This window comes from Netta rufina (genome assembly GCF_964035555.1).
Source record: "Netta rufina genome assembly, chromosome: 15".
NCBI classification, from domain to species: domain Eukaryota; kingdom Metazoa; phylum Chordata; class Aves; order Anseriformes; family Anatidae; genus Netta; species Netta rufina.
In genome coordinates, this window is record NC_140138.1 from 9758786 (window position 1) to 9786636 (window position 27851).

At 39.0% G+C, this 27851-nt stretch overlaps 1 protein-coding gene across 2 annotated transcripts; it reads left to right on the forward strand.

Moving 5' to 3' along the window:
• The first annotated feature begins 346 nt into the window (after nt 1-346).
• Nucleotides 347-27811, forward strand: TMC5 (transmembrane channel like 5). Of its 2 annotated transcripts, XM_084295812.1 has the most exons (22): nt 347-709; nt 8540-8701; nt 9255-9454; nt 9870-9974; nt 12138-12237; nt 12843-12933; nt 13255-13503; nt 14732-14883; nt 15419-15563; nt 16142-16297; nt 16851-17017; nt 17668-17746; nt 18133-18230; nt 19984-20079; nt 20675-20750; nt 22012-22145; nt 23038-23211; nt 24395-24473; nt 24798-24890; nt 26535-26633; nt 26948-26993; nt 27549-27811. In XM_084295812.1, the coding sequence occupies exons 2-22, from the start codon at nt 8628-8630 to the stop codon at nt 27641-27643; spliced, it is 2508 nt and encodes an 835-aa protein (XP_084151938.1). In that variant the 5' UTR covers nt 347-709; nt 8540-8627; the 3' UTR covers nt 27644-27811. The 2 variants fall into 2 exon arrangements, 1 of the variants encoding a protein (XP_084151938.1); XR_014618877.1 differs by lacking the exons at nt 24395-24473; nt 26948-26993; nt 27549-27811 and having other exon boundaries at nt 26535-26579.
• The last annotated feature ends 40 nt before the right edge of the window (nt 27812-27851 follow it).

Below are 27851 nucleotides of genomic sequence, written 5' to 3' on the forward strand. Positions count from 1 at the left end.
GGATCAGTGCAGGAGATCTACAGACAAGTCCTCTGCAGTCACGTCAGGAATGTTGCTTTGGGCAAAACATAAAGTAGGACCAGGAAACCTCACCTAACTCTATGTTGAATGCACCTGGTACAGGATAGATATGTTTTACCCAGTTTAGGAGCTGGAAAAGCACCATCCATTTGGTAAAAGTGGTCCTCAGGCGTTAAAACAGCACAGCTTCTGAACACAGAGCAAATTGGTTTGTTACTGATTCCCCAGTGGCTGGTAAGGGTGTCTTTAGTCGAATGAAATAAAACAAAACAAACACATAAAACCAGAGAGGTACGTATCATGCTAAAGGTGAAGAAATTCTGTATGTTCCCTACAGAGTTCAGCAACCTGGGGCTGGTATGAAATTCCCCACCCAGAAGCTGCTAAGTACTGCCAGCTTTAGTGTGAACTCACTTTTTTTTTTTTTTTTTTTTTTACCACTAAATGAGCCTTCCTGCAATACAAGATGCAAGGTCAAGATTTTTCTTTTTCTCTGCTATACAAATGATTAATCCAATAATCAATGTTAACACACCACGTGTCTGAAACTAATTACTTTCTGTCTCTTTGTACTTTGTGTCCCTTTACTATTGCGATCTGAGCCAACAGCAAGGCATGCCTTAACTCCTGGAGGGGAGGCGGGTGCCTGAGAGATCAGCTGGAAATAAAGTGACGTGTTCTGCACCAGGTAAAGCAAAAAAAAAAAAACGATCGTTTTGCTCCTTCCCTCTCCGTAAGCCTCAGGAGCAGGACTTCACTGGGGCGGTCCAGGGCTGCGGGAGGAGCCGGCAGGGTGAGGGACCCAGGTGCCTGCTGCGGGATGTGGGGTGGCCGGCAGCAGGTGAGGGGTGGGGGCTGTGCTGGGGTTTTGGTGGGGGCTGCGCTGGGGTTTCGGTGGGGGCAGCCTGGGGAGCTCCTGGGGGACCCTCAGGGCCTTGTAGCTGTTCTCCGATGGTGGGGCTGGGTGGTGGTTTCTCTCTGCACCTTGGGCTGGAGGAGTCGCCTGAACAGCCAGACAGCTGGCTGTAGTTTCCTAAGCTCGCTGATAATGTAGACGGATACAAGTCTTAAGGCTGGGTTGCATGTGTGCTGGGGGATGTGCCCGGCTTCTGCAAGGTGGGTGGTGAGTGACCACCTGGAGTGGTGTCCTCTCCTTGGTAGCAGCCCAGTTATGTGGCACCTCGCAGCTTCAGCTCCCCGTTTGTCACTAAAGAGCTTCTGCTGGCTTTAGCTGGAAGGATCAACCCCACAGGGGAGGATTGCCACAGCAATTTTCAGCCTTCCCTGATGTGTTCAGTGTGATGGGGTGTGCCACGCTCTGGACTGTGAGGGGTCACACCAGCCGTGCTGTGATCACCAGCTTGCAGTGCGACGTCTGGCAGGGAAATCTCCCATTTAAGAATCATGCTCTTTGTGGTCTAGCATTTTGTAACACCCTCAAAACACACAGGCTTACTACTTAAACATTGCTCTCTCTTCATTCAATCACAGAATTACTTTTTTTTTTTTTTTTTTCTCTTTATCCCAAACCTACAAAGGTTTAAACTCTTCCATGCAGAAGATTACATTCAAAGCCCAGTCTTTACATCCAAAATTCACTGCTAAACCTCTTTCCCTTTGAAACAGCCTTTGTTAAGCAAACTGCAACAAGTCAGTGGTACTGGGTTGAGGCTGTGCTAACTTCTGCTTCCACTGACCTTGTGTCACTGCAGTCTTGTCTGCAACTCATGGGACTCAGCGGCCATATCCTTTTCCATGTAGTAGTGTTATACACCAGTGTAAAACTGAAGCTGTGCTTGAGAATGGTGGCTCAGATGTGGGTGCTGTGTCAGTCCCTGCCCACGTAAAACAGCCCGACACAGGACAAAGCAGCAAACTTCCCATACTAAGCAATGTAATGGAAATTGCGTCCTGTTTTGGGCTAGCGCAAAGCAATCAATTATTTTCCTTTATTCTTTTCTCTCCCTCATATTCTCACCTCTTTTATTATTTATTTTTTTTCTAGAGTAAACTTGTGGGACATGCATATGCTGGAAGGTCTTTTTTTCTTGCCATGAAAGTGGTGAGGTGTTGTGGTGTTGCTCTATGGGCTGACATAACAGGCACTAGCACTTTGTCAAGATGTCCCTGTTCATAAATTTATGAAAGACTCTGTGACGTGTATAGTCCATAGCTTCTGTACATTCACTGAGGAGTAGAGCCCTAATGTACTGACGTGTTACACTGTGTTGTAATTTACCTTTCCTTTGTCTAAATAAAATAAAATAAAATAGTTTATACAAAATTAATTGTCCAGCAATTTGAAAACTGCTTGTAAGGATTTTGAAGAGCTAGGAGAAAGCTGTGACGGTACTGACTGTCTGCTCTGCTCACTGGTTCTTCCCAGACATTTTCTAGCTTCCTAGTTGACTTGCTAGAATGTGATGAATAGCTTTTGTTTTCCCTCAGGGTCATCATAAGTGCTAGCTGTGCAAATAGGATGAGATGACAATATCCTAACAGGAAGTTAAGCTAAAAATTACAAACAGAACAATAGCTTTTTTTTCAGATCAACAAACTTGTGTGTCTTCAAAGCACTGTTTTGACATAAAATGACTGTATGTGTAGTTTCTGTGGGGTTTTCCAATAGAACTTGTGAATGAGACTCCTGTAACTGATACTGCTCATTAAAGTATAATTTGAAGGTTGCATTTAAACTGAATAGGTGTCCATTGCACATACAGAATAAACAAAGCAAAACATTGGAACTGTTGTTGTAATCTGTATCTCCTGCCTCTAATACTCTAACAGATCAGGTGTGATAGGCTGTCTTTCCATGGAAAGCAGTAAAGTCAATTCCAAACAAGTGCTCTTGAAAAGTACTTATTTTATTTTTATTTTTTATTTTTATTTATTTTTATTTTTATTTATTTTTATTTTTATTTTTTGTAACTAAACATTTCTTTCAGATCTGAGTAGCTGGTAGTGTAGGTTAGTAGACAGACTTAACAAACTTGTTTTGCAAAGCAAGATTTAGTCCTCATATGCAAAGAAGGTGATAGTTTGTAGTTAGGAAATTTAGTCACAAGACTGACTTGCACAGGTATGAAGTGATGCTTGTCTTAGCCTTTTTTTTTTTTTTTTTCATAATAATGATCAGACAATGAGCTAGGTAAAGTTTTTCAAGGGTCACAAAAATAATGCAGAATTCTGTTCACAGTTTCTTATTCTTGCTAATCTTTCCTCTCTCTGACAGGTATACTGTTTTTACAAAATCCTCATTGTATTTATATCAGTCCACAACAGTTGTGATTCTGTGAGCCCGTTTAGGTGGAGGAGCAGGTATTTTTGTGCTAGATGAGGGAGAGTACTATGAAGTATCCAAGTTTTAATCCATTTCCATTAAGCAAAAATTTTGAAGTGTGTGCCAAGTTCTCAAGACACTTAACTGGACACAGAAATTAAACTATATGCTGTAATAATTTTTTTTAATGTTTCAGGGGTATGTTTATTATAAAGGCACTTAAACTCAGGTGGAGCTGTAGAATCCTGCTTGAGACCTGCAAAGGTTAAGTAGCTGTCAGTCCTTCTCTAAAAGCCTTATCTAAGCAACCACGCATAATAGAAGGGATTTAACTTGCAAACAAAATTAACAGGATGAAAATGTTGTAGTGTCACTATATTTTGGGGGTAGGAGGAAATTACAAGAAGACTACTAAATGGAAAGGACAAGGCAAATCAGTGAGCAGGTAAAAAAAAAAAAAAATGGATATAGAGCAGATAAGAAGCCGAGTTTATTGGGCTGAAGCTGTTTCTGGAAATGTTGGGAGCAGCCAGCTGACAGCGGAGATAGTCCAGCAGTAGGATGTCCCCATGTCAGACAGACACTGTTCTCCCTGCTCCTGACAGCTTGCCCAGCCACTCTGCACCCTGCTCTCTCTCATCAAGAATAGATGGGGGGGGGCGGGGGGCAGAGAGAACGGGACCTGTATTCTGGTAGGGAGCAGTGAACTATAGGACTGGGAAATACCTTCCTTTGTAAGCTTGAGGTTCAACAAGGTGTTGGGAGAGGCAACAGCATTGTGACAGTAACAGTGATGCTGTCACCTTTCCCTTCCCATTTTTCTTACCTGCAATTTTACTCTGCAGTGGTAAACAAATGAATCTTTGCTGCTACCACATCTCTTTCACTGGGAAGATCTTTTGTAGCCTCTTTTTGAGGCATGGTTTGCATTACTGAAACTAATTCGGTAGACTTCAGTCGAAGGTCTACCGTAATAAAGCTCTGTTATTGTCTGTTGTGACAACAATAAAAACACAATAGACAGCCAGTAAGAGGTGGCACTTGTCAGTGCAGACCAGGTACTTTGGAAATATGCATAAAAGCTAACCTTCACTTCCCTGTATAATTCACACTTGTTTCATTGCTAATAGGTCAATTTAAGATCCGTTTTTCTCAAACTGAGTGCTTGTTTAGCTCACAGGCTCTTTAGATTTCTGAGAGACTTCCTGGTTTGTTGCAGCTGTGTTGAAACTGTTGGGGTAGAGATGGTGGAAGAATAGCGGTTAGTGCCAGACCTTTGCTACTGATGCAACATGTAATCTAGTTTTAACTCCAGTCTGACTTTCAAACTTACTTTTTGCTTCCAGAAATCAATCTGATATTCAGTTTGAAGCTGTGTGGAATGTGTTAAACAGGAGAGGGGTTCATGAATGAAAATAACATATATCTTGGTGAAATACTGTTCAGTCCTAGCCTACAAAATTAAAAGATCTTTATGCTAAAGGAACACATTCCACCATATGAATCATTTTTTCCATGATTTCTATCCCCTTCATTCATCATTGTTAGGTAAACTATGATGTAGTTCCGCAGTTTACCATTTGCATTTGTCTACAAGATTTGCACAAGTAGAATTTACTTTACGTAATCCTTGTTACTGAGAGATTACAGGTAAATGACTCGAAGGTGTAGATGGCTTTCCTAAAACATGATACCAGGGCAAAGCGTAATTAGCAAGACAGTCACGTTTGCTTGATTAATATTCTAAAAGAGGATCAGTGCCTATAGCAGTGAATTACCCAAACAGGAATAGGTGACAGTAACCTGGAATATTTTGTCATGGCTGTTGGTTTGTGACGTGAAAGCAGTTATTTTTTTTCTGGGAATCGATCCAGAAGCGCAAATTTGCACTGCTTGGAGTTTCCTGTTCTTTATCATTACAGAGTGTGTTGAGTGATTTAAGCGGAAAGCACCCTTTCTCTACCTATCCTGTACCTTACTTACATATCTACATGTATGATTCTTAAGCCCACTGACCTTAAACCCTTCTCTTCTTCAGAGGGAGAGCATAAGATTTGCCTCATTGTTTGCCAAAATACAAAATGTCATCCAAAAAAACAGATGCCACCCTGTAAAGGGTTTGTCAAACTCCTGCTTTCTTTCCTTGATAAATAACCTTTGTTCTCCAGCTATGTTATTTATTTTTTCCTTCTGGAAAATAAAATTTTCAATGGGAAGCAAAGTCTAAACTTCATAGCTGTTCCTGGAGCTATGATTTACTGGATCTGGTCATAGGTCAAAGAGAAGAAGGAAATGTTTTAGTTTCAGTATTACATGCTTCTGGTTCTTTCCAACAAATTATACCTGATCAGAAATTTATAAACTGCCAGTGCATGAAACTGCAAACCAAACCAATAATGTATGTACTTGATTTGATAGGAAAAGTTTCTCATGGTCTTTGGGTGTGGGATGGAGGAAGAGGGTGGATTGGTGTGCTGTGTGTACACCCTATCTGTGCTACCTGTGTAACCCTGGCATGCCACTTGTACACCTTTAGCACGCATGCACAGACACACCTCCATCCCCTTCTGCAGCACTGTGTGCACCAGATATCACAATAATCTTTGGGTAAGTACAGCCTCAGACAAAAAAATGGGTTGTGCGTGTTCTTGCTTACTCTAAATGCCATTCAAGGTTTAGGATCTAATATTCTCAACTAGCAAGAGAAAAATCTCTAGTTTTTGCAGGAGCAAACTTCAAAAATTTGAATATGTCTCAGCCTACATGGGGAATTTATTTAAAATCCTCTAAGCTTCAGGAGTGCAGAGAAAGACGTGTGTTGTTTCACGTGCTGGATTCCTTCTTAGACTGTAAATGTCTCTATGGATTTTTGCAGAAATTTTGGCATAAAGTGCATCTTTAAACTCAAAGGAAACAAAGTGAATAATGATGGAGCCCATGGACTGTCTCTCGGGTTTATTTGGGTGTTTTTGCAAGCCTAAGGTCTAGAGTTCTTCAAATGAAGTAAGAGAAAGAAGTAATGGATGTATTTTTTAGTCATGCTGATCTGTTTCCTCTGGTTGGGTGCATTTTAGTGGGCTGGTTGGTGTAGCTGGGTGATGCTTACTGCCAGAACAAAGCGCTTCTGGGTAGTGCTGGTTCTACAGAACCTATGTTTATCTGTCAGAGTGTTTGATCTCTACAGTTTGAGCAAAGACCAGGCAAGTTGACAGGCTGGTTAGATCTGTGCTCAACTCTCCAGTTGCCTTGCTGGCAGGCTTCACAGCTTTCTGGATGGCTGAATCTGAGAGTTTGGCTTCCTGGGAAACCAGCGTATTTTGGGGCACTCTTCAAAGACAGTTGTCTGAGAATTTTCTTCCTCTGAGAAAGGCATCTTTTCTTAGATAGCTTTCCATTACAGTTTGAAATGTTAAATGCTCTTAGAGAGGGAAATTTGATTTTCCAGGCAAATTCTTGCAGAAAACGATCATGATCTTTTTCAAAAATTGTACTTCTATGCTTTTTGATGAAGTGTAAGGACAGAACATGCTAATTCCTGAGTAGTTTGTATAAAACTCCATATATATTGTAAGCTAGTTCTCAAAAGCTCATCAGGGGCTAAGTAGTTTTCTGTCAAAGAAAGCTTAGCTCTCAGGAGATTAAAACTTGCTATGACTTTTCATGTAAGACCCTTACATTTGTTTCCTGGAGTGATTCTTGATTTTCTTTGGGGATAGAGGGAGGAAACTCTGCTTATTGCTTGTTTGATTACATGTGAATCTCACCCTGTCTCAGTAGGTTTTTGCCTGAAAAATACAAGTTTCACCAGGGGAAGGCTGTGTTTACAGTTTCTTGTTGGCAGGGATCAAAGTCCATTATTTACAGAAGCCAAGGGTGATATGGCACATACCAATTGCCTGCTGTACTTTTTTTTTTTAACTGAATGTTTGCTGAAGATGTGGGCATCATTAAAACATGCTGCATCATGATATAATGAAAGCATAGACAATTTTCTAATTAACATGTAAGAATCAGTTATCTATGTTTACAGGCAAATCTCTTTGCAAGTCATTGTGCAAAACCTGGACAATGTTTTACAAATGTATGTTACACAGCATGATTTTAGACTATCTGCCAAAATCCTTAGGTGTGTAAATGATACGATAGTAATTAAAGAGCTAGGGTTTTGACAAGCCTTCAAAAGCCTTAACAAGACACTTCAATTATCCATTTGGAAGATACTTTTCTTCATGTGATACTTTCTTTACGGTGGTAGAAATTAGAAGTGAGAACCACAGAAGACAGAAAAGCTGGTTGAGAGGGTAATGTTAAATGAGATTCAGCTCTACATTTCTAGGAGTGGAGCTGAAAGTAAAGCAGGGAATCTGATAGATTTTGCCAGACATGTCTTTTTGTTTTGTTTTGTTTTATTTTTCTTCTCTGTTGTTGGATATCTTCCCAGCTATCAAACTTGGCATGACGCCTTTAAGAGCAAATGCTAAAAATTGCTTCTTTTTCATTTTTTGAGTATGACTTCTGAATAATTTCAATAATTGCTTGTTTAATATGGATTCTGTGTTTAATTTGAATATGAGGTTCTCCTTTTGCCAACTTAACTGCATACTCCCATTCTTGTAAATAAAGTTAAACTCTGAACAAGTCTGGTTTGTTTAGTGCTAATGTGGAACATTGTAAGAAATAAAGCTAAGAACGAAACTATTTACAAGATCAATACATTAGGTCATTGGAAGAGCCCTCATTAAAAATGGTTCTCTAAATAATGTCAGCTATGTACACAGCATCGATCCAACGTGTTGTGTGTTCACAACTAAGGCTTAGAGGTGCTGTTGCTAGTATGGAAGTGGGCAGACTTCACCTGCTCTTTGTTTTTTGGAAACACAGTGATCAGAGAAAAACTGTGTGTTTGTCTTTTCCTGTATGAAGAAGAAAGAGAATTTTTCTTCTTAATATTTCAACATGTTCTTACTTGTCTGTCAGTGCTGGGGAAACATGCTCAAGCTCTTTATTTTTTTGTAGAGATAGCTATAGAAAAATACTTCTCATTTTACCTGCAACTTCTCATGGACCATAATTTCTCAACAGTAAGTAGAATAAAATCAGAGAACAAAATTAAAACCATTTCCCATTTATACTGTTTCATGTTACTTGTTAGAAGAATGACATAATTAACTATTGTGCTAAAATGAACTTCCTTTTTTTCCATTTCATATGTATATGCATCTGTTTTGTAATTAGGTCTGATATTTGTCTTGTCATGAACATATTACTGAGGCAGCAGAGACAAAAGTAAGGAAGATTTCTTCCCTCAAACCACAGACTCATCATGTCTTATTATTACAATGAAGCTTTTGAAAATCCAGACTACCACTTCTCAGAGACACTGGAAATTGATACAAAGTGAGTTCATTTAATTCTGCTGTTGTGACTGTGCCATAAAAAAAGCAATTTTTTAAGTGCAGGGGAAACTTTTTTTCCTGAGTTTTGATTTGTGGAATTCTTTTAATCCCTCCTTTTTGCTCTCATTCTCAGGCACAAACTTTTAAAGCTGTCATCAGGAAGGTGGCATTTAAGAGAAATGGCTTGCTTGCTTGCTTTTTACGTGTTCATAATTTATCAGTTGTTTTTTTTTTTAGGACTTATGGCATAGATATCATGGATATTTTTTAGTTTAGTAATTTTCACAGCATGTTATAATCTTGCATGTCCTTGTTTTCCAAGCACTTACTCATGTTTAGGCAAACTCCATGCTAAATTCAAGTGGAGAAAGTTTTAGTCTTTCTAATTCAGTTGACGACCAAACCCGAGTTATGATGCTGAAGTTCTAAATACAAAATACCTCTTCGTATCTGTGCTAGTACTCAGATTTGATGATAATAGGTAACAATTTTTTAAGGATATCTATTGAAAGATTTTATGGCACTCAAGTTTTTCCTTTTTATTGCTCACACAGCAGGAGGTCTCAACGGAATCTGTTACCTCACCAAAACCCCTGTGATTCTTCACCATATGGTAACAACAGAGAGCCCAATGGAAGAAGAGAGAATTACTCTCCAGCCATACCAATGGCCTCCATGAGACATGGCTCTGAATACAGAGAAAGTTTTTCAAGAGCTGATGTCCAAAGGAGAAGTCCATATGGAAAATTCCATGGTATGTAATTTCTCCTATCAACAATCGACATAAACATTGAAACAAATTATGGCTCACTCTATCCGGAGCAAGTCCTGTATCCTGTAGCTCCAGAAGGCTCAACTGTCTGCATATATTTGTACTTGGTGGCAGTGTGGTGTTTTGTTTTGTTTTGTTTTCCTAGAAAGGAGTTCTGATGATATATTAACAAATAACTATTGTAGTAACAGATTATTGGTAAATACTGACTTTTATGGAGTGTGTGATTCATTGAACAGTAGGATATACATAGTAAAGAGGGAGAATTTTTTTTAAATAGGATATATTGCTGTATTTGTAGTAGAACTGTATTTGGTCAAAAGACCTGATATTCTGTGTGTGTAAATAATCCATAGCAGCACACGACTTTCTGTATAATTCTGATTCCCTTCAACAGATAATCGTTCCTTTGAGCCTGAGCCAGAATGGGCATACAGCCCACCTTCTCCCTTCCATCTGTTGGATGGCCCCTCTGCTCCCAGTTTTTCCAGTGCATCAGAAGGTAAGATACAAGGATTGTGATGAATCAGAATACCGAACGTTAGTCTCACCTTCCATGAAATAATGAAAATTTAAAAAGCCTTCTTGTTCAGGTATGCAGATTTTCACTTAATGAAAGGAATCAGAACACACTAATTCTATTTTACTGTCCTACATCACTGTAGCTGAATTTTTCAATATCTTTCTGAAAGTGATGATCTTTGTTCCTTGAGGAATGAAAGCTGTAATACCTACCTATTTTAACTCAAACTCACGGTAAGTGGGTCAACATAAAAAATAAAACAAACCCCAACTTATACAGTTATCTGAAAAGGTTCATTGGAGGAAGAAATAAAGGGAGGATAGGATGCATTTTTTTGAGACTGTTTTTAGTGAATTTTTCTCTCTGTTGTCTAAAAATAAAATCTGGACTATAGCAGTAATTGGAGATTTATGTTCATTAAGATATAGATGGATTGAAATAGTACAGTCTGAGTTCCCCCTTAGCCTAGCATAGCAGTTTATTGTTAATTTTCTGGGTAGGAACTGTTCTTCCCATATCCTGTAATCTTACTGTTACAGTCAGTTTGGTTCCTGCTTGCTGCTTCTTGAATGTAACTAAGAGTTCTTTTCTGCAATTATAACCTAGATGCATTGAAAGAAACATTTTTCTGTACTCTCATAGTAAGAAATTCTTTGATTTTTTCCTCTTTTCATCATAGGAACATGGTCTTTAATTTAAGATCTGATTTGGCAAAATCCTGTTTGTATTAAGGTGTAACAAATTTTATTGGTATTTTATTGTCTTGCTCTGTAAGTGACCATAGAGAGAGGACATTTCCAAACATAGCTTTTTCCATAGCTTTTAATACCTGGTAGGAAGGAGAGTGTGCATTTCTAACATAATCAACTAGAGGTTAAATGTGTAGGTACTGAAAGTTCAAGAAGTACCTCTACAAGGAGATACAGTTACTTTTCTTTTTCTGATTCGTTTTAGTAGCTATAAAGGAAGTTGGCTTAAAGTAAAAATGACAGTAACATCAGGACAGCTTTAGACCTAAGTAGTAAATGTGGCTGGGGGCCTGCAACATGTGCATCAACTAGCAGACACTTCAGTCAGTTGGGGCCTTCCAAACTAGAGGGTTGAGCTCAAAAGGGGGGGGAGGTGTAACATTGAGCAGATTGGCCATTAGCTTACTTGGGAGCTAAAGTAAGGAAAGCTGTGGCTAAACTCATTGGCATCATAGCTGGAAGACAGATGCATTTAAGGAATAAAGTTTGAATAATTGGATGAAAGAAGCTTGACATATGGAATACCTTGAAAACAGCTGCGATTTGGCCCCAGAAAAATGGAAGCTGATACATATATTCAGCATGATTGAATGTGATTCTGAAACAATCTCTCAGTCAGTAGAAGGATTTTGAAAGAAAGGAGGTGTCTTCTAGGAAGAAAACCTCCAATAATCAATGTGGACGTTTATGAATGGGTTAGATGAGACAGTTTTCCATGACAGCTGAAGACTGGGCCCAATACCATTTTTCCAGTGTGTATCTGAAAACTTGCATGCAATCATTGGGCGTGACCAGGGAACACGTGAGAGGGAGGGCATACACTTGCATGTAGGCAGAGAGATTGAAGGGTATATTTTTAAGTTCTTTCTGTGAAAGTGAAATTGTCCGAAGACAATTTTGCCTAGGAGCATCCTGACTTATTATACAGTTCATGTTACTTAGCTAACTTTATTCAGAGGAGTAATATCTTACTATCTATTTCATATCAACTAACTTCAACTAAGATTACAGAATAAATAACACAAAAGTCTAGCTTTCAAATCATTAAGTAGTATCTTAGAAATGTAACTATTAAATGATGATCAGCAATAGACCAGAACCTTACAGTCTGTTAGTATTGTATCTTCCTTTATATTACAGCTCCTTGCATTAACATTAAACAAACAGTAGAGAAGTGACACTTATTTTTTTAACATTCAGTATTGTGCTATTTCCATACATCTCTATTAGGGTACTGGTAAGGATATTCTGAGCTGTATCATTAAGTCTCAGAACCTGCCACATGTTAGTGGCAGTGAAAGTGGGGAATATTATTATATCAATTTCATATTTTTTTCATAAAAACTACTGTTTTATCATCCCAAAACTTGGATTTTTCATGTTTTTTGTGCAGAAGAAAAGTTAGTTGAAAATCTTGCAAGTATGTCCACCCGTGAAAGGATTAAAGCAATACAGAAAATGCCAGAGACCATGAAAAAAAAGAGAGAAATCAGGTAAAAATAGAAGTTTATCTGTTTAGCTTTACAAGCAGCATAATGTTGACATCTAGTTATCAAGCATATGTTGCCATCTGCTCAACTTGAGTTTGTTACTTTGAGTATGAAAGAACTGAAAATACTTTTTTGTTCACTTTTTAAAAGTTAACATCTTGCAAGAAAAAATAATTTAAAGATGTTTCGGTGTCCTTTCTGTGAGTGAGAAGAATCTTTTACGTAACATGAAATGAAACAGCAAGGCAATGTCTTTCAGCATGCAGGAAAACTTGTGATTATTATTCAAAGGGAACTTGGATGTTGGTCATTGCAAATTAAGAACAGACCACATGATCTCAGCCATCATGTCTAGTTACATATAATTACTTAATATCTGTGAATATTATATATATATATTTCCATCAATGAGTTAGTGGAGGGTCTAGGATATGCTGTCATAACTCAGCTTGTAATGGACAAGAGCTGTGGTATCAGCTAATGCAAAAACAACCATTAGAACTGACTCCACATTCATGAGCATGTGTTTGCGGCAGCTTCTTTGGCTTCTTGTTTTAATTACAACCTGTACTATAATGCCTGTCACCCTCTGCCCTGCTCTTCCTCAGGAATAATGTTCTTAGAGAAATAACAGAAAAATCAGGGAGACGTGGTACTCAATTTGACTGCTGTACAAAGTGTCTACGCAGAACAGAAGTGGTAAGTGTCAGACACTTCCGTTTATCACAATCAAGTAAACCACTACAGCTGCAGTGTTATTATTGTCTCCAGAGGTATTTGGCAGCTTGCTTTCTTACTTTCCAAAGAACCAATTCATTGCTGCAGTGTTCATTAGTAATGACTTGCATTATGGTAGCCGTTAGGAACACCAGTTCAGCATCTTACAGTGTATGTAATGGGAGAAATATGTACTTATCATCAAAACGGAGCTGTAAAAATGTGAGTCTGCATTATGTGAATTTGAGCCCTGTGTAAGACTGCTTGCTGAGGTCCATCTCTCTCATATCTTTTGTACTTCAGTCATTTCGACGATTTAGAAACAGCTTGTCAGAACGTTTTCACCAACTGTGGTTATGGCACAAGACTCTGAAGATCATTGGTGGCGAGTTTGGAACAAGTGTTCTTTCGTATTTTATTTTCTTGAAGTGGCTGCTAAGTTTCAACATCTTCTCATTCCTCATAAACTTCAGTTTCATCACAGTCCCTCAGTTTATTGCAGCAGAACCAAATAACCTTTCATTCACGGGTCTGGAGCTGCTCACTGGAGCTGTAAGTATGTAACAATGGATTTGTGTTAGTACTCTCTGCAACAGATCTACTTTAAAAATCATGACAAAGTAAAAAAGCAAATATTTCTTCTTAAGAGATTGAGTTAGATGTTTATATGACTAGAAATGATAGTGTGTATTTGAAAAACAAAACAAAACAACAAAAACTACAACAAACATTAACCCAGGGTGGAACTCATTCTAATGAATGTGTCTTACTGCAAATGATTGCTGTGTTCAGCAATATATCAAGATTTTTTCCTTGTTCTTCTAGAAAGGAGTGGAAGTCAGGCCTTCTGGAGGTGGATACAATAGTCTTTAGCAGAACATTTTTCCCATGTTAATTTTCCTCTAAAAATACAGTAAAGATTTCAGTATATATTCCTGTGAGTTTTGCTTATTTCTAAAGCTTTATTCTTCCAAGGAGTGCACAGATTTTGTGTGGCAACCCACCAACTGTAGTGTGCCCTGTAGACAGGAGGATCTTTCACTATGTGGAGATCTTTATATTCAGGGAATAAAATTCCAGGATATTTATAAACAAAAATTTTGCATTGCTCTAAGTTTAGTAGTATTCATCAACTACTTGATCTGAGAAGACTTACTCTTTTTTTCTGTCTCTGACAGTTGTAAAAATTGTGTCAATTTTATTGTTGTTGAAGGATTTCTCTGGTTAATAAACACGATTCTGCTCTTGCTAATGCTCTTTTTCAAAAGGAAAGGTGTTCACCCTTTCTTTCTAGAATTGGGTTTTAAAGTATTTGGCTCTATTTTATAGTAATGTTGTTTAATTTTGCAAAGTACAGTCGTCATTGCAGGAGGTCACCGGTGATGTAGTAACTCACGTATTGAATGTCACGTGCTTCCTCCTTGGTTCCCTTGCAGTTGTTACAATTTGTCAGTTCAGAACATTGCTCTGAAGAAATAAGCGATTAACACTTTCCCTCTTCAGGAATTTTCAGAGAAGGGTAAATCCTGCAAGCATATTGAATGCTCAAAATCATCCCAAATGATACAAGTCATTTATATACCTCTTAGAGTTCTCCAACATATGGAAGTTTATAGCTGACAGAATGAAAACAGGGTCCAGTTTTCACAAATTTAATCACACCTGATTTTACAGTAGGGAATGGGACAGCTCCCACATCTGAATTGTGCTTCAGGTGATGGTACTGCTCACTATATACAGGTACTAGAAAATATTCTGAATGATGTCCATATATTTACAGGGTTATTTTCAAAAAACAGTACTCTACTATGGCTTTTACACCAATGCTACAATCAGTAAAACGGAGAATGGTGCATCTTATAACATGCAGCTGGCCTATATTTTTACTGTTGGAATGTATTTTGTCATCTGCTTGCTTATCTTGTTGATCAGGTAAACTAATTATATATTCTTATTTCATTTATATTAGCCAAAAAATATGTAAATGTCAGACAGTGATAATTGCCTGAGTGTGTTTCTGTAAGTCCTTATTTCCAGGTCTCAAGTTTAAGCAGAAGATTCTGCTCAAAAGACAGTCTCACACATCAAACTTTCATTAGGTGAATGAAGAGCGACTGCAGAATAGTGAGGGCCATGCAGGTGAATCCCAGCTCAAAGCAACTGACAGCATGATCTCCCTTTTGTAATCTGTTGCTGCTGACATCATATAGTATTGACATGGCCTTCTAATATCCATGAAGTAATGATTGTCAGCAACAACTGGGAGAAAGAAGTGTGAGAGTTCACTCTTACATTAAGATTTATTTTCCATGTCTTCTTATGTGAGATGCTCTGACATAAGTCCACTAGCCAAGGGAAGGGATGGAAAAGCTGACTCCTCTCCTCTCCCCCTTCCCGTCTTGCACTGCTGTGAAAACCTGACCTATTTCCCCATTATGCATCTCACAAATTTAATTTTTTGTTGCAGCATGGCAAAATCCTTCTGCAGGAACTTCATTAACCCTCAGATATACTCTGGAAATGCTAGCAAGCTTCTCTGCACTTGGGACTTCAATATAACTAATGAAAAAGCAGTGAAGCTGAAACAAAAGAATCTCAGCACACAGATAAAGGTACAAAATACAGGAGATGCAAAAAGGTGCAAAGAAGCATAACTAGCATGCTTGGATCACTCTGCCAGAATGTATGCACAAATAAGTCTCCAGACCAGTGACTCAGGCGTGCTAGTCATGTTTCTAATAAACTTAAGTCTTCCTGGCTGTTAAGTTTCATTTGATTTGAACTTCTGGAGTTGTCATAGCTACTTGTTTTTCTTTTCTCTTTAAGCTACATATAAATATTTATGTCGTTTTATTCTACTGAATGAATGCTTTTGTTCTACTGAACGAATCTCTATGACTATTAAACATATGCTAGAATATTGCTTTTTTTTTTTCTTTTCCTTTTCGCAGTTTAAATATTTTGTCAACAAAAAGCAGACTTATCATATTAAACATTAAATTAGCATAACAGAGAAACAACTTCTAGGACAGGAACACAAAGTTGGCCATTTAATTTTCCCAGGATATTACTTTGCTGATCTTCTAGATAAAAAAAATCTTTTATTCAGTCTCTCAAGTAGTCACTTGAAACAGGTTTTCCTTCATGCTGCTGACTAAGCAATTCTTCATTGCAATTTGTTTCCTTGCAGGAAAGCCTCACTGATGTAAACAAGGAAGTTCTAAATTATTCTGTAACAGAGACACTTGTTCACATTCTTATTCATCTTGGTGCCTGGGCTGCTTCCCTGGGAACAGCAGTGGCTGCTTGTGCCAGTGTTTACTTCCTCGCCATTAATAATCTAGAGGTAAGGACAGACTTTGCAATCTGTTTTTAGAGACGTTATTTTTCCACATGGATGTCATACACAGAATGCAAGCTGTGGTCTGTTTGCTACTAGGGAATGTAGGAAAGCGTGGATGTTACTGCCAATACACACACACGTTCTTCTGTACCTAAAGAGCTGGTTTGCAAAGACTCACACCACTGGGACTATGGCAGGACTGTAGGACCTGAGGAGTCTGAGCAAATCTCCCACTTCATCCCAGAAGTTGCATACCACGGCTGGCTTAGAGCGCAGCTGGTGGCCTTGAAAGAAAGTGCAAGAAGAAGCCTCAGAAAGGACTGCCTCTCCTTTGCCCTGGAACAGCTTTTAAGCTGGGGCTCCCACCTGTGGTCCCATGTAACACAGTGGAAGGGGGGGGTCATTGTGGTGCTGGATATGGGCCAGTAAAACACGGTGGCCTCTAATCAGAGAACATTCAGATATGTGTGTCAGGTGTGTGGGCACAACTTGAGGAAGCATTTCAGCTAAGGTTCTAATTTCGGGGTTGGTTCTTTTTGTTTTTCTTCTCTCAAAGCTGTTTATGGAAGGGCATAAAAATGACCTGGAGAGCCAAGCTGCCATGTTGGTGCTACCAATTGTTGCATCTCTCCTCAATGTGCTCATCCCATTCTTCTACTCATGGCTTGGACAGCTGGAGAAATTTCAGAATCCCAGAAACAGGACATATGTCACTATTGCCAGGTATTTGTTGCTCCCTCCTCTTAGTGCTTTTTGCCTGAAGTTGGCTGACTCATCTTTTTTTTTCAGCAAGCTATGTCTAGATGGTTTGGTGGGCAGTACTGAGGTATGGAACATGTGAATTCATCTTCTCCAAAGGCTTCTGCATGCTCTTCCATCCCTATTCTGTTTGCTTTCTGTGAGTCTTCTGGAGTGTTACGTCTCTGCATGAGGACAGGGTATCCTTCCGAGTTAGGAACACTGTGACACTGGGCTTGGCTTTGTTTGTAGCTCCCATAGATAGCTACTGGGCTGTGAGCCTCCTGGGGAAAGGAAGGGAAGTGGAGAGAGGAGTGAGGAGGTCTAACTTTGCTATAGATGCCTGGAATTAACATTACATTACCACCAGTGCCCCTCAGGCCTTCCTCTCCTGTGAAGCCCACACACCCAACCAGCAGCATGTTTAGGCCTGTATCAAGGTCGTCACACCTGGCTTCACTTCTGCCAGGACAATAGAATAACGTGGCACCGGAGCTCCTGTTAGTCCTGGCACTGTGCAGTGCTATTGTTGGTGTGTAAGAAGGTAGCAACATGACCGATGGCCATCCTACCATTGTTCCTCCCCGTCAGCTTACAGACTAGTCAGTGCAGTTACTGTTACTTTTTCTTTGTAGAAATATCATCCTGAAAATATCGATTATTGGAATACTGTGCTACTACTGGCTTGACATTGTGGCGGCATCAAAGTCCCAAGTAAGTTTCAAAAGTATGCGTCTTTGACTTATGATAACTCTTTAAGAACCACGTTGGTAATAGGCCTGCTTCATACGAGAAGTACATGGAGTCCTTTGGACAGCTGAATTTCCCACCCCAGCATTTCTTTATTAGAATTTCCAGAGAAATGAACTTATATAGGAGAATGAGTCACCCGATTTGAGTCTCAGCTGGTTTGCAACATTCTTCAATGAGAGGTCAACTGTGATTAGTTAGGGTGCCAGCAAGTCTTTGATCCATAGCCCAGATTTCAGATGTCCAAGCATTTGCATTTGGGAAAGTTAAAATCACATAATTATTTCTTTCAGATACATGTATGTTTTTAAAATTTATTTATTTGTTTTTATTTTTTCCACCTCTTAAAGTGCTGGGAAACACTGATTGGCCAAGATATCTATCGTCTTATTCTGGTTGACTTCATATTTTGTTTGCTTGGCTCTTTCTTTGGAGAATTTTTACGAAGGTGAGCACTATGTTCCTAATCTTGTTTTTATTAATTAGCCAAAGACATAGTTCTTTTGGTTGGTTGGTTGGGTTTTTCCCCTCCAATGTGAGAAAAGGAGAGGTCCAACAGGAGCAGACCTAGGAAAAAACTGAAGCTTCCTCAGTTCTCTCTACCCAGCATGGTCTCTGGGTACATGCCTTGGGTATATTCCAGCTCCCTCTTAGGAGAGGTCACAGTGTGTACTGTTCTACTCTCCCAGTGTGTCCTTGTTCCCTTTGGAGATGCAAATGCAGGCAGAGAGGAGTCACATTGTACTCCATTAGGTCTCCTTCATGGGATGCCAAATGACCAGGTGTCTCAAGCAGAAAACCCTGCTTTTCTGCATGCGCACAGGTGCACTGCTGGCTTTTCTTGGTATGTCCCTCTGTAAATGTTTTTTCTTTTTGTTACATCACTCTACAGAGTGCATGCAAGTTTAAAATCTCATTTTAATCAGTCTTATTAGGGATGTAATATGTCTCTCTACTGTAGAGGTCTGTAGTGTGGTGTGTGAGAGAGCGTTTTTAACTGAAAGTAAGCTCAGCTAAGTGTGTAAACAAAAATTCGTTTAATTCAGTAATGTGTTGCGTGTCCCTTCCTACTGCTAAACATTATTTATGACTACAGTAGTATAGTACTAAGTGCTTGCCACCTCTATAGAACATTTAGGGATCCTGGCTATACTTCTGTAGGAGATCTTTATGATTGTTTGCCCTTCACATGTGATGAGAACAAGATTGGTTTACAAGTTAGGACTTTGACTTTTGTGTCAAATCAACACAAAGCAATGTTGAGAAGCCCTTGATGACTTTCCCTTCACAGCTCTTGTCAGTGTACTTTAATCCTCCTGTGTTATCGTTCTCTTTAGACATGAAACCACCTCCCTACAAAAAGTCACAGTACTAAAACTGTGTCATCAACCATTATGAAAGTTCTCCACTGAGCTGTGTGAAAGCACCAGACTTACAGTCATAAAAGGTTAAAAGTACAAGTACATTTAATTACTTGTATGTCTTCAGAGTAACTGAAACACAGCCCTCAAATGTTGATGATGCAGCTGATCAGGTGGTACCCAGACCTTTACTCAAGGCAAGATGGGACAGTAACCAAAATCCTCCCTGTTCTTGCTACAAAAAGCAGAAACTGAATCTTCCCATCTCAGGCAAAGAATAAGTGATAAAATTAGGTTATAAGTCCTCAAGCGGAACCCTTGGGGTAATTGCTTACCTGTGTGTCTCAGCGACCTGCCACCTCGGTTAGTTTAAAGTAGAATATGTTTAGGATATGTTGCAAATGTCAGTTTAGAGGATTCATTTTTTTGATTAAAGCTAAGAATTTTCAGGAGTTGGGAACTGGAAAGCTGTTAGGTTTTTGTCATGAGGTTAATTGTCATTTCAATTGTTAAATCATAAGCATAAGCATACTTTTCTGATATAGTTATAAATCCTTTAATCCTTTTTTTTTTTTTTTTTTTTTGGTCTTTTTTTTGACTTGCATTAAAAATGTCCTAAGTCTTTCTTACTCCTGTTGTGTGTTATGGGAATTTGCTTTTGTCAGATTCTTCTGTTTCATTTTAATGTGCTGTCTAATCAACAAGCTGTGGCTGCTTTGTGGGACACGTGGTTAATGGAACCCCAGAATAACCTGTCACTGACCTATTTGCAGAGGTTTATACCATTTAACAAATTCTTTTTTTTTTTTTCTTTTTTTTTTTTTCTTTTTTTCTCCCCAGAATTATTGGAACTATAGTCTTTGTAAGCCTGGGAATGCCAGAATTTGATATTGCACGAAATGTTTTAGACTTGATCTATGCACAGACTTTGACCTGGTAAGTGGTAAATTTACAGCTAAAACTTCATTTGCATGTAGGAATACCATGGAACATCCCGATTCAGACACTTACGGGTGCTTCGCATCATGAAAGAAAGTGTAGGACAAGTGTCCAAGAGAGATGATATATATCAAGTACCTTTGTAAGGATCGTGACTTGTCAGTTCTGTGACTGAAATTATTACCCGCATAATTACAGTAATTTAGATTGTGGCCCCCTGGTCTGGGAGAAAACTGTAAAAGGAATATCCAAAAGTTTTGTTTTAATCCCCACTGGAATAGTGTTCCTGTTGAATTAATCTCAGTGTTAAATACCGGAAAAACTGCCTTATTTCCTCCTTATTTCTGAGAATGAGTACAGTACTCCAGTTATGAGTTTTGCAGATGTGTACACAGATATGTATATTTAAAGTTGCATGTTTCTAAAGGTTAACTTACTGTTACAGGATCACTGTTAATATAATTATACATTTGCCGATAGCCAAACTCTAACTGTATATTAATATAGTGTGATATTTTCTATTTTTGGTGCACTGAGCACTGTGTAGTGAATAGTGAAGATGTAATTTTTTCTTATAAATCTTTTCTGTTAGGATTGGTATTCTCTTCTCACCTCTGCTGCCTGGTATCCAGATGATATCATTTTTTATAGTATTTTACGTGAAAAAGGTAACAAGCTTTACATGTATTCATCATACAGTACCATGCCATTTACACTGCTTGAAATATGGGCAGGATTTATTGGGTTAAAGTGCTGGGTTTGGCTAGACGCTCTGGTTTTGTGCCCAGGGGAGCAGTTTGGTTGGTTTTGTTGTTGCTTTGTTATTGTTTTGTTTTTGTTGGTTGGTTGGTTAAAGAAACAACATTTGTATGCACACGTTTGAATTGCAAACCTGTAAAACTTGAGAGGGCAGAAGTGTGAAAGCATAGGAATTAGAAAGGGGAGAGAATAAAGGACTAAAATTAAAGCATAGGGAACTAATGATATGTGCATTTCGTATGCATAATGCACATGAACTATACATTAACTAAGTGCATGTGGCAATATAGATACTCATCCTATTGCTGTGATTTTGGATTCTCTTTCTCTTCCCCAGCCACCTGTTTCCTACCCCCAAGTTATCTAGGTCTAAGTGGGGTGAATCAGCTAAATATCATGGTGGAAATTCTTCTTTTCAGTGTTCTTTGTTTCAGCAGTGTGATTAGACGACAGATTGGTTATTAGGTGACTGAACAGTTTGTAGCGTTGAATGCAGAAGAACAAAGCTACAAGCACAAATTCAAACTTCCCTGAATCATATCACAGAACCACTTGAGTTGGAAGGGATGTTAAAGCCCATGAAGTTCCATCCCCCTGCGACCCACTAGACCAGGTTGCACAAATCCCATTCAGCCTGACCTTGAACACCTCCAGGGATGGGGCATCCACAGCTTCTCTGGGCAGCCTGTGCCTCACTGCCCTCTGAGTGAAGAATTTCCTAACCTCAAATCCGAATGTCCCCTTTTAATTTAAAACCATTCCCCCTTGTCCTATCGCTGTCTGCCTATGTAAAAAGTTGTTCTCCATCTTTGTTATAAGCCCCCTTTATGTACTGAAAGGCCACAATGAGGTCTATCTAGAGCCTTCTCTTCTTCTAGCTGAACATCCCCAGTCCTTCATAAGGACAGGTGCTCCAGCACTTTGGTCATCATGAACATTTTTCGTGTGTGCTGCAAAACCAAACTACCCAACGGAGTCCTCTTAGTATTTGAAAGACTATACCCTTTTTCTAAAACTACATTGTATCTATCAAGTTCTAGAAGTCCTTGGATACTTTTGATAGATGCTATTCTAGCAATTGCTTCCAACAATTTCAGTAGTATTGACTTAAATCCAGTTAGAGTGATAAGTAACAAAAAAAAAAAAGAGTATATTTTCATCTCTTAAAAGGTCAGCCTAATGAAGAATTGCCAACCCCCTCGCCAAGTCTGGAGAGCAGCTCAAATGACAACGTTCTTCATGTTGCTGCTGTTTTTCCCTTCTCTCACTGGAGTCCTGGCTGTCATTGCAGTTACTGTCTGGAGGTAGGGAAGAGCACTGAGATTCAGTTCCAATATGTTATGCTGTGACCTGATACCAAGCAGAAGAATCTGTGTTGTTCTGTAGACAAATTTGTATTAATTGCTAAAGGAAGGATTCAAATATTCATGAGATGTTTTGTGTTCTGAAAACACACTCGGAAAGTTTGCAAAAAAAAATGGTTAATGCAGAACTTGTCCCATAAGAAAGTGGGAGGGGAAACTTTGTTGCCTTCAAGTTTTAGTATTCTATTTAAATGTCAGAGAAAATCATTTGATTCATCCTTTCCTTCTCCTGAAAAATTTCTGTGACCCAGCCTGTTCCTCGGATTAAATGTTATAGGCCATACCGGGCCTATTAGACGTTATAGGCCATGACTGTCTAGATTAGTTCAATTTCAAAGCAAACAATATTTTCCTCTTCCTGTCTATCTGAAAATGTTCATTTTTGCTAAGGAGACTACCTTACTTCACCACAGCTTGTTGTTACTGAAAGTTTGCAGTGACTCGTCCTGGAAGGCAAGGTGGGATGATGGTTCCTTTACACATCTGTTATGCAACTTTGGAAATTCAGATTTTCAAATTGCTGTAGCCTGTGCTACACTGATTGACTTGTTACATTTAGGTCAAGATTATGTTCACAGGTTGGTGCAGATCCACTGCGGCAGGGTGTCTTAGATCTCTGGCTGCAGTAGTCTCAGGGGGACATTGGGGTGGCATTTTAAGGTGCACGAGTTGACCCAAGTAAAAAATCAGACATAAATGATGGAAGTTCCCTGAGGGTCCAAAGAGAACAGAGAGCTATAGCAAACTAATGAGAATCTTCATCAACAAAGTGTTTAACTAAATCACATGTTAGTAAATGAAGCTTTAAATAGCTGTTTTCTCACACTTTCAGGTTAAAACCTTCAGAAGAATGTGGTCCTTTCAGAGGTTTGTCTTCTATGTTTGCAGCAGTCTCTGAGTGGATAAAAATACTGGAAAATTACACTGGCTCAAAATGGGTAGTGTGGATCTACAACAACTTAATTACTAGTGAACTTTTCTTCTTCATCCTCTCCATCATTTTCCTGTAAGTATCTGCTGATGAAAAGCACTTGAAAAGAACCTGAAGTGGAAAAACCTGGCTATGTCATAGCCATTCTCCATAACTGAGTTACAAAGTACATTCTAGAGCATCAGAAATTATTAATAAATTGGAATATCATGTCTTTGAAGTACATAAATAAGTTATAAAATCTATTCCTTTTATGTTAGGATGCCAAAGCTCTTTGCAAACCAGCTTCATTCTAACTATAGAATATGCTGCTTTCAATTGAATGCTTTTAGTTTAGTGATGCCTAGGCTTCCAGATCTTAATACCATCAGTTTATTTAGCTTTAGGGCCATCAGCAAACAGGAACATGCTGCGTACAGTTGGCAGGTGAAATTACCTTTTTCATTAGTGTATAAATCAGTAGGAAAAGAGAAATCATTCACAAACACAGGTAGTACAGGCTTGATCTCTACTAGAACTTTGGGCAACATAAAAAGTGGGGGTTCAGAAGGTGTTTTCTTTGTCTTTTCTGACCATGGGGGCACAGTGGTGAAGGCCATGGTGGTACACAGGTGGCATGTTAAAGTGAGCACAGTATTTGGGGGCATGCTAATAAGTACGTTGCAGTCTACATCCAGCTAATCTCAGGTAAATTCACATAGTGTCTTCCTGACTGAAAAGAATTATATTGGCAAAACCTGCATGTGCATCTTTAAGGTATTTGCCCACTGGTAGGGTTTGAAATTGTAGCTGTGCTGCTTGCTATTTCCATCATAGCCTGTGCACACGTAAGAGCCCAAACCTGTTCACATTAAACAAGCACCCAGCCATTCAAGTGGAACCAGAACTGGCCTGGAAACAATAAGTGTTCAGTGTTGTGATTTAATGTCCATGAATGTGTCTGAGCAAATGACACAAAATTGGGTAAGAACATTAGGTTCACGTTTGTTATCTTAAATGCAACTTGTATTGTTTACTTATGTTAATTGTACCTCTCATCTTGAATAAGTCTGTAAACCTTTGGGTCTTTTCCAGGAGAAAGCAATTTCATGTTTGCCTTTTGATATGCAATTATATGCATACAGACATATACATGTGTATATTATTAAATTTTTAGTGAACAAAATGAAAAAGATAACTTTCTGTTTAAGCAGTGACTAGAAGGAAATACACATGCGTATGAGTGTTCATCTGTTGGACTTTATTTATTTATTTTTAGAATTATTACTTATCTTTACTGGCAAATAATAGAAGGAAGAAAGACCATGGTCAAGCTCTTATATAAGCAAATTGTTAACGTAAGTTCATCTTTCACCTTTATCTTGTTTAAAGTTTGGCTTCCTTGTTGATTTTCTCACACTTGTATTGTTCAATTGTAATCTGCTCCTCCTATAGCAATGCAGATGAGGGTGGTAGCCCTTCTGCTTGTCAGTTGCAGGGAAACTTACAAATAGAGTTGCTGCAAAAAATTTTTACTTCTAAGCTGTGCTGCTGCAGCTCTCTTCATAGATTGATTAAATAGGAATCTTAATGATTATTCTGGTCAATGGTTACTCACAGACCTTGAGCCTCCCTTATGATTATTCCATTCCAGCTAATGATAAATAATTTCTTGACCACAGGTAGGAAAAGATAAAGTGTTTTTACTTCGAAAACTCCATTTACAACAGAGGGCAAAACAAAATCCATCTGTGCCAAGAGGACAAGACCAGCAGGTCAGTTTCGTAGTTCAGATATTCCTGTTTCAATTACATGTTCATTATGATTCAATGGGATTTCTCTAGTCTTTCAATTAGGATGCCATTTTCAGCTATGTCTGTGTTTAAAACTTCACCTAAATTGCTTGCTTGCTATTTAGCTCCAGCCAGCAAAAGGATATCTGGGATATTCCCTACTTACTCCAGAGAGGAATTTAACTTGGGAGGATGTAGAAGGTCCTTCCCCTCACTAAATATTATTTATGATTATTAAACTGCAAGAAAACATTTCTAATCTAGGTGTAGTGATGGTCAGAAAAGGGTTCAGCCACACTTAAACCTTGCCTAGAATATGAAGAAGGCTGCATTCCTCCCCTGACTCTAGATTTCCTTATGGGTTTATGTTTTGTGTCCTCCTCACCCATCTTTGCTGATGTGTTGAACTGAGTGCCCTGATCTAACCCGATTTTAAATCCCACACAACATCAATAGACATCTAACATCTTTAAATTAAATTTATTTTTCAAGTCAGTGGTGCTTGCTGAACCATCAAATTAGTGTACATGTAGGTGCTGTGCAGTGTTTTCATTTAGGCTGAGTGAAAACTCTTTGACCTACATACTTGGGCAACAAAAAGGTTTGCTAGGCCCAAATAAGTACCTGTCCCATGGAGAATAGGTTGTCATCTGCAGTTGCTGCTTTGCTCCCTGCCACTTCTCATTGCCATTTTAGAGATCTGAAATAAGATAGGGCCATTTTTTTTTTCTTCTCCACCTGTTCATTCAGGTTAGTTCCTAGTAAGTAGGTCTGGATGTCACTCTCTGCTCCATGCTCTTCCCTGGCGTGTACTCACCTGCCACAATCTCACATATAATTGGCACTAAGTTACAAGCACCTTTGTCCTCACAGTTATCCTGCCTCCCCAGGCTTTCCTTTGCCTAGAAGAGAAAGAAAACAAGCTAACATAACTGCAAAACAATCAGAAATACCAGGACAAAAGTAGTCTCTTCAAGGCAGGAAGCTCCACGTATCCAAATTCAGACAGCATAGAGAGACCGGGCTACTTTGCACAGCATCCAGTACTACGTCCCAGCTCTGTATTTCCTCTATTGTGCACAACTGTATCTGCTTCTGTTCCATCTAGTTATTTGTGAATAAAGAAATATAAAGTATTCTAATAACAGCTAAATCACCTGCATAAGTCTTAAGGTGTCAAAGAAGCCAGTCCGAGAAAGAGAGGTGTTACCAGAAATAGTGGCTAAAAACAAGAGTCTGAAAAGGAAAAACTGAAATTTCATTTCTGTGTGGGTGGCAAACCATGAACACCTAGGTCCTTTTTATCTCAGATCCTTCCCCAACCTCTCCTATTTATAAAATTGGGGTTGTGGCATTATCTGACTAGGTGATAATCTAGCAAAAAGTACCATGCAGTTTGCAAAGCACTAAGGTTGTATCCCTGTGTCACTATGAGATGGAGTCCTGGTCTGTACAAAGGGCAGTGCCTCAGCACTCAGGCAGGTCCTGGTACAAGCCAGGTTGCCTTTTGGCTTCTAAACATCTCCCAAAACCATGGGTAATAGATGTGGGCGTGGGTACTGACCATAAGACCAGGACTGGAAGCCATAATATATTACTGCTAATGTCAAATATTATGTCTTTCAGAGAAGATCTTCATACCACCCATCCATGCAACGTGCCCAGCAAGAGCCAAACTACCTAGGCAGGACGTTTGACAGAAATCAAAACGCATCCTACAATGAGGTGAGATAGTCAAAGAAGGACGTCTCTGCTTGTTTTCCCTATATAGAACATCGAGCATGTCCCTATATAGACAATGGGCATATGTGGGACAAAGAGGACAGACAGTCCTGTACATGTAGAAATCATTTTAAAAGATTGATTTGAAGAGATGAAAACATATAACCAGAATAAGTGTTGGCATATTCATGTTCATAATCCTGCTTGAGATCTGGAGAGAGAATGGTTTACTTACAGGAAATGCATAATTAAATACAAGATAACAAGCACAGGAGGGAAAACTCTGACTTAAATCTACTTGTCAATTTTGTTTTCAGTATCCCTATTCTGCTGGGATCTTGAAGGGGACTGGCTTCCCACCTGGTAAGCAACAAATGCTAAGCACTGAGAAAGCAACTCTCACCAGCTCAGCTCAGTAAAAATGTTTGATTTAGTATAGACACAGCATACAACAGATTGAGGTAATAGACACAGACTTTTAGCACCCTGTATAAAGAGAAAACAAAAAGACTGTTTCTGGGGCCAGCACTTGCTGTTGGTAGCTTATTGGTAGCTTGCTGCAATGTTGGGTGGTGACTTCTGAAGACTGATCTCGAGGTTCAGTATACTTGAGTTGAATTTTTTTGGGTAAATGAGATTCTTATTTTGTCTTATGGGAGCAGCTGTAGGAAAGAGTATTGCATCATATTAAATGAGTACTTAACCACTTCTGAAGTGGTTATTAACAACATAGAGTCCTTAGCACATTGTATGTCCAGAATAAAACACAGAAGCCTGCCTGGTAGCTTGAACCATTCCTGCTTCGTACAAACACAAATGTTTGACAGATGAAACTTAAAAAGCATGGGGCTTTCTAATGCAGGATGGCTATTGTACCCACATCAACACAGTTAACGTTATTTCTCCTGTGAAAAACAGATTTGGAGACATCCCAGCCCAGCAGCAGCCCAGGGGTGTCTGAAGCAGTGGCACTTGCTCTACGTGCCAGACAAGCAGCACAATGGGAAGATTAAGACGACGTAGATTTCCAGCTGTGAGCAGGCAGAGTCAGTGGTGAATGTTGTCATTGATGCTCTGCAGAAAACAATACTGATTCACATTAATGACTGAAACAAACACTTTTTCTTCCCCAAATGGAAGAAAAATAGGAGACTGCAAAATGCAGTTTGTTGTAAGAAAGACAGGGAATGCACTGCATGTTTGGTTTGGTTTTGTAGTGAA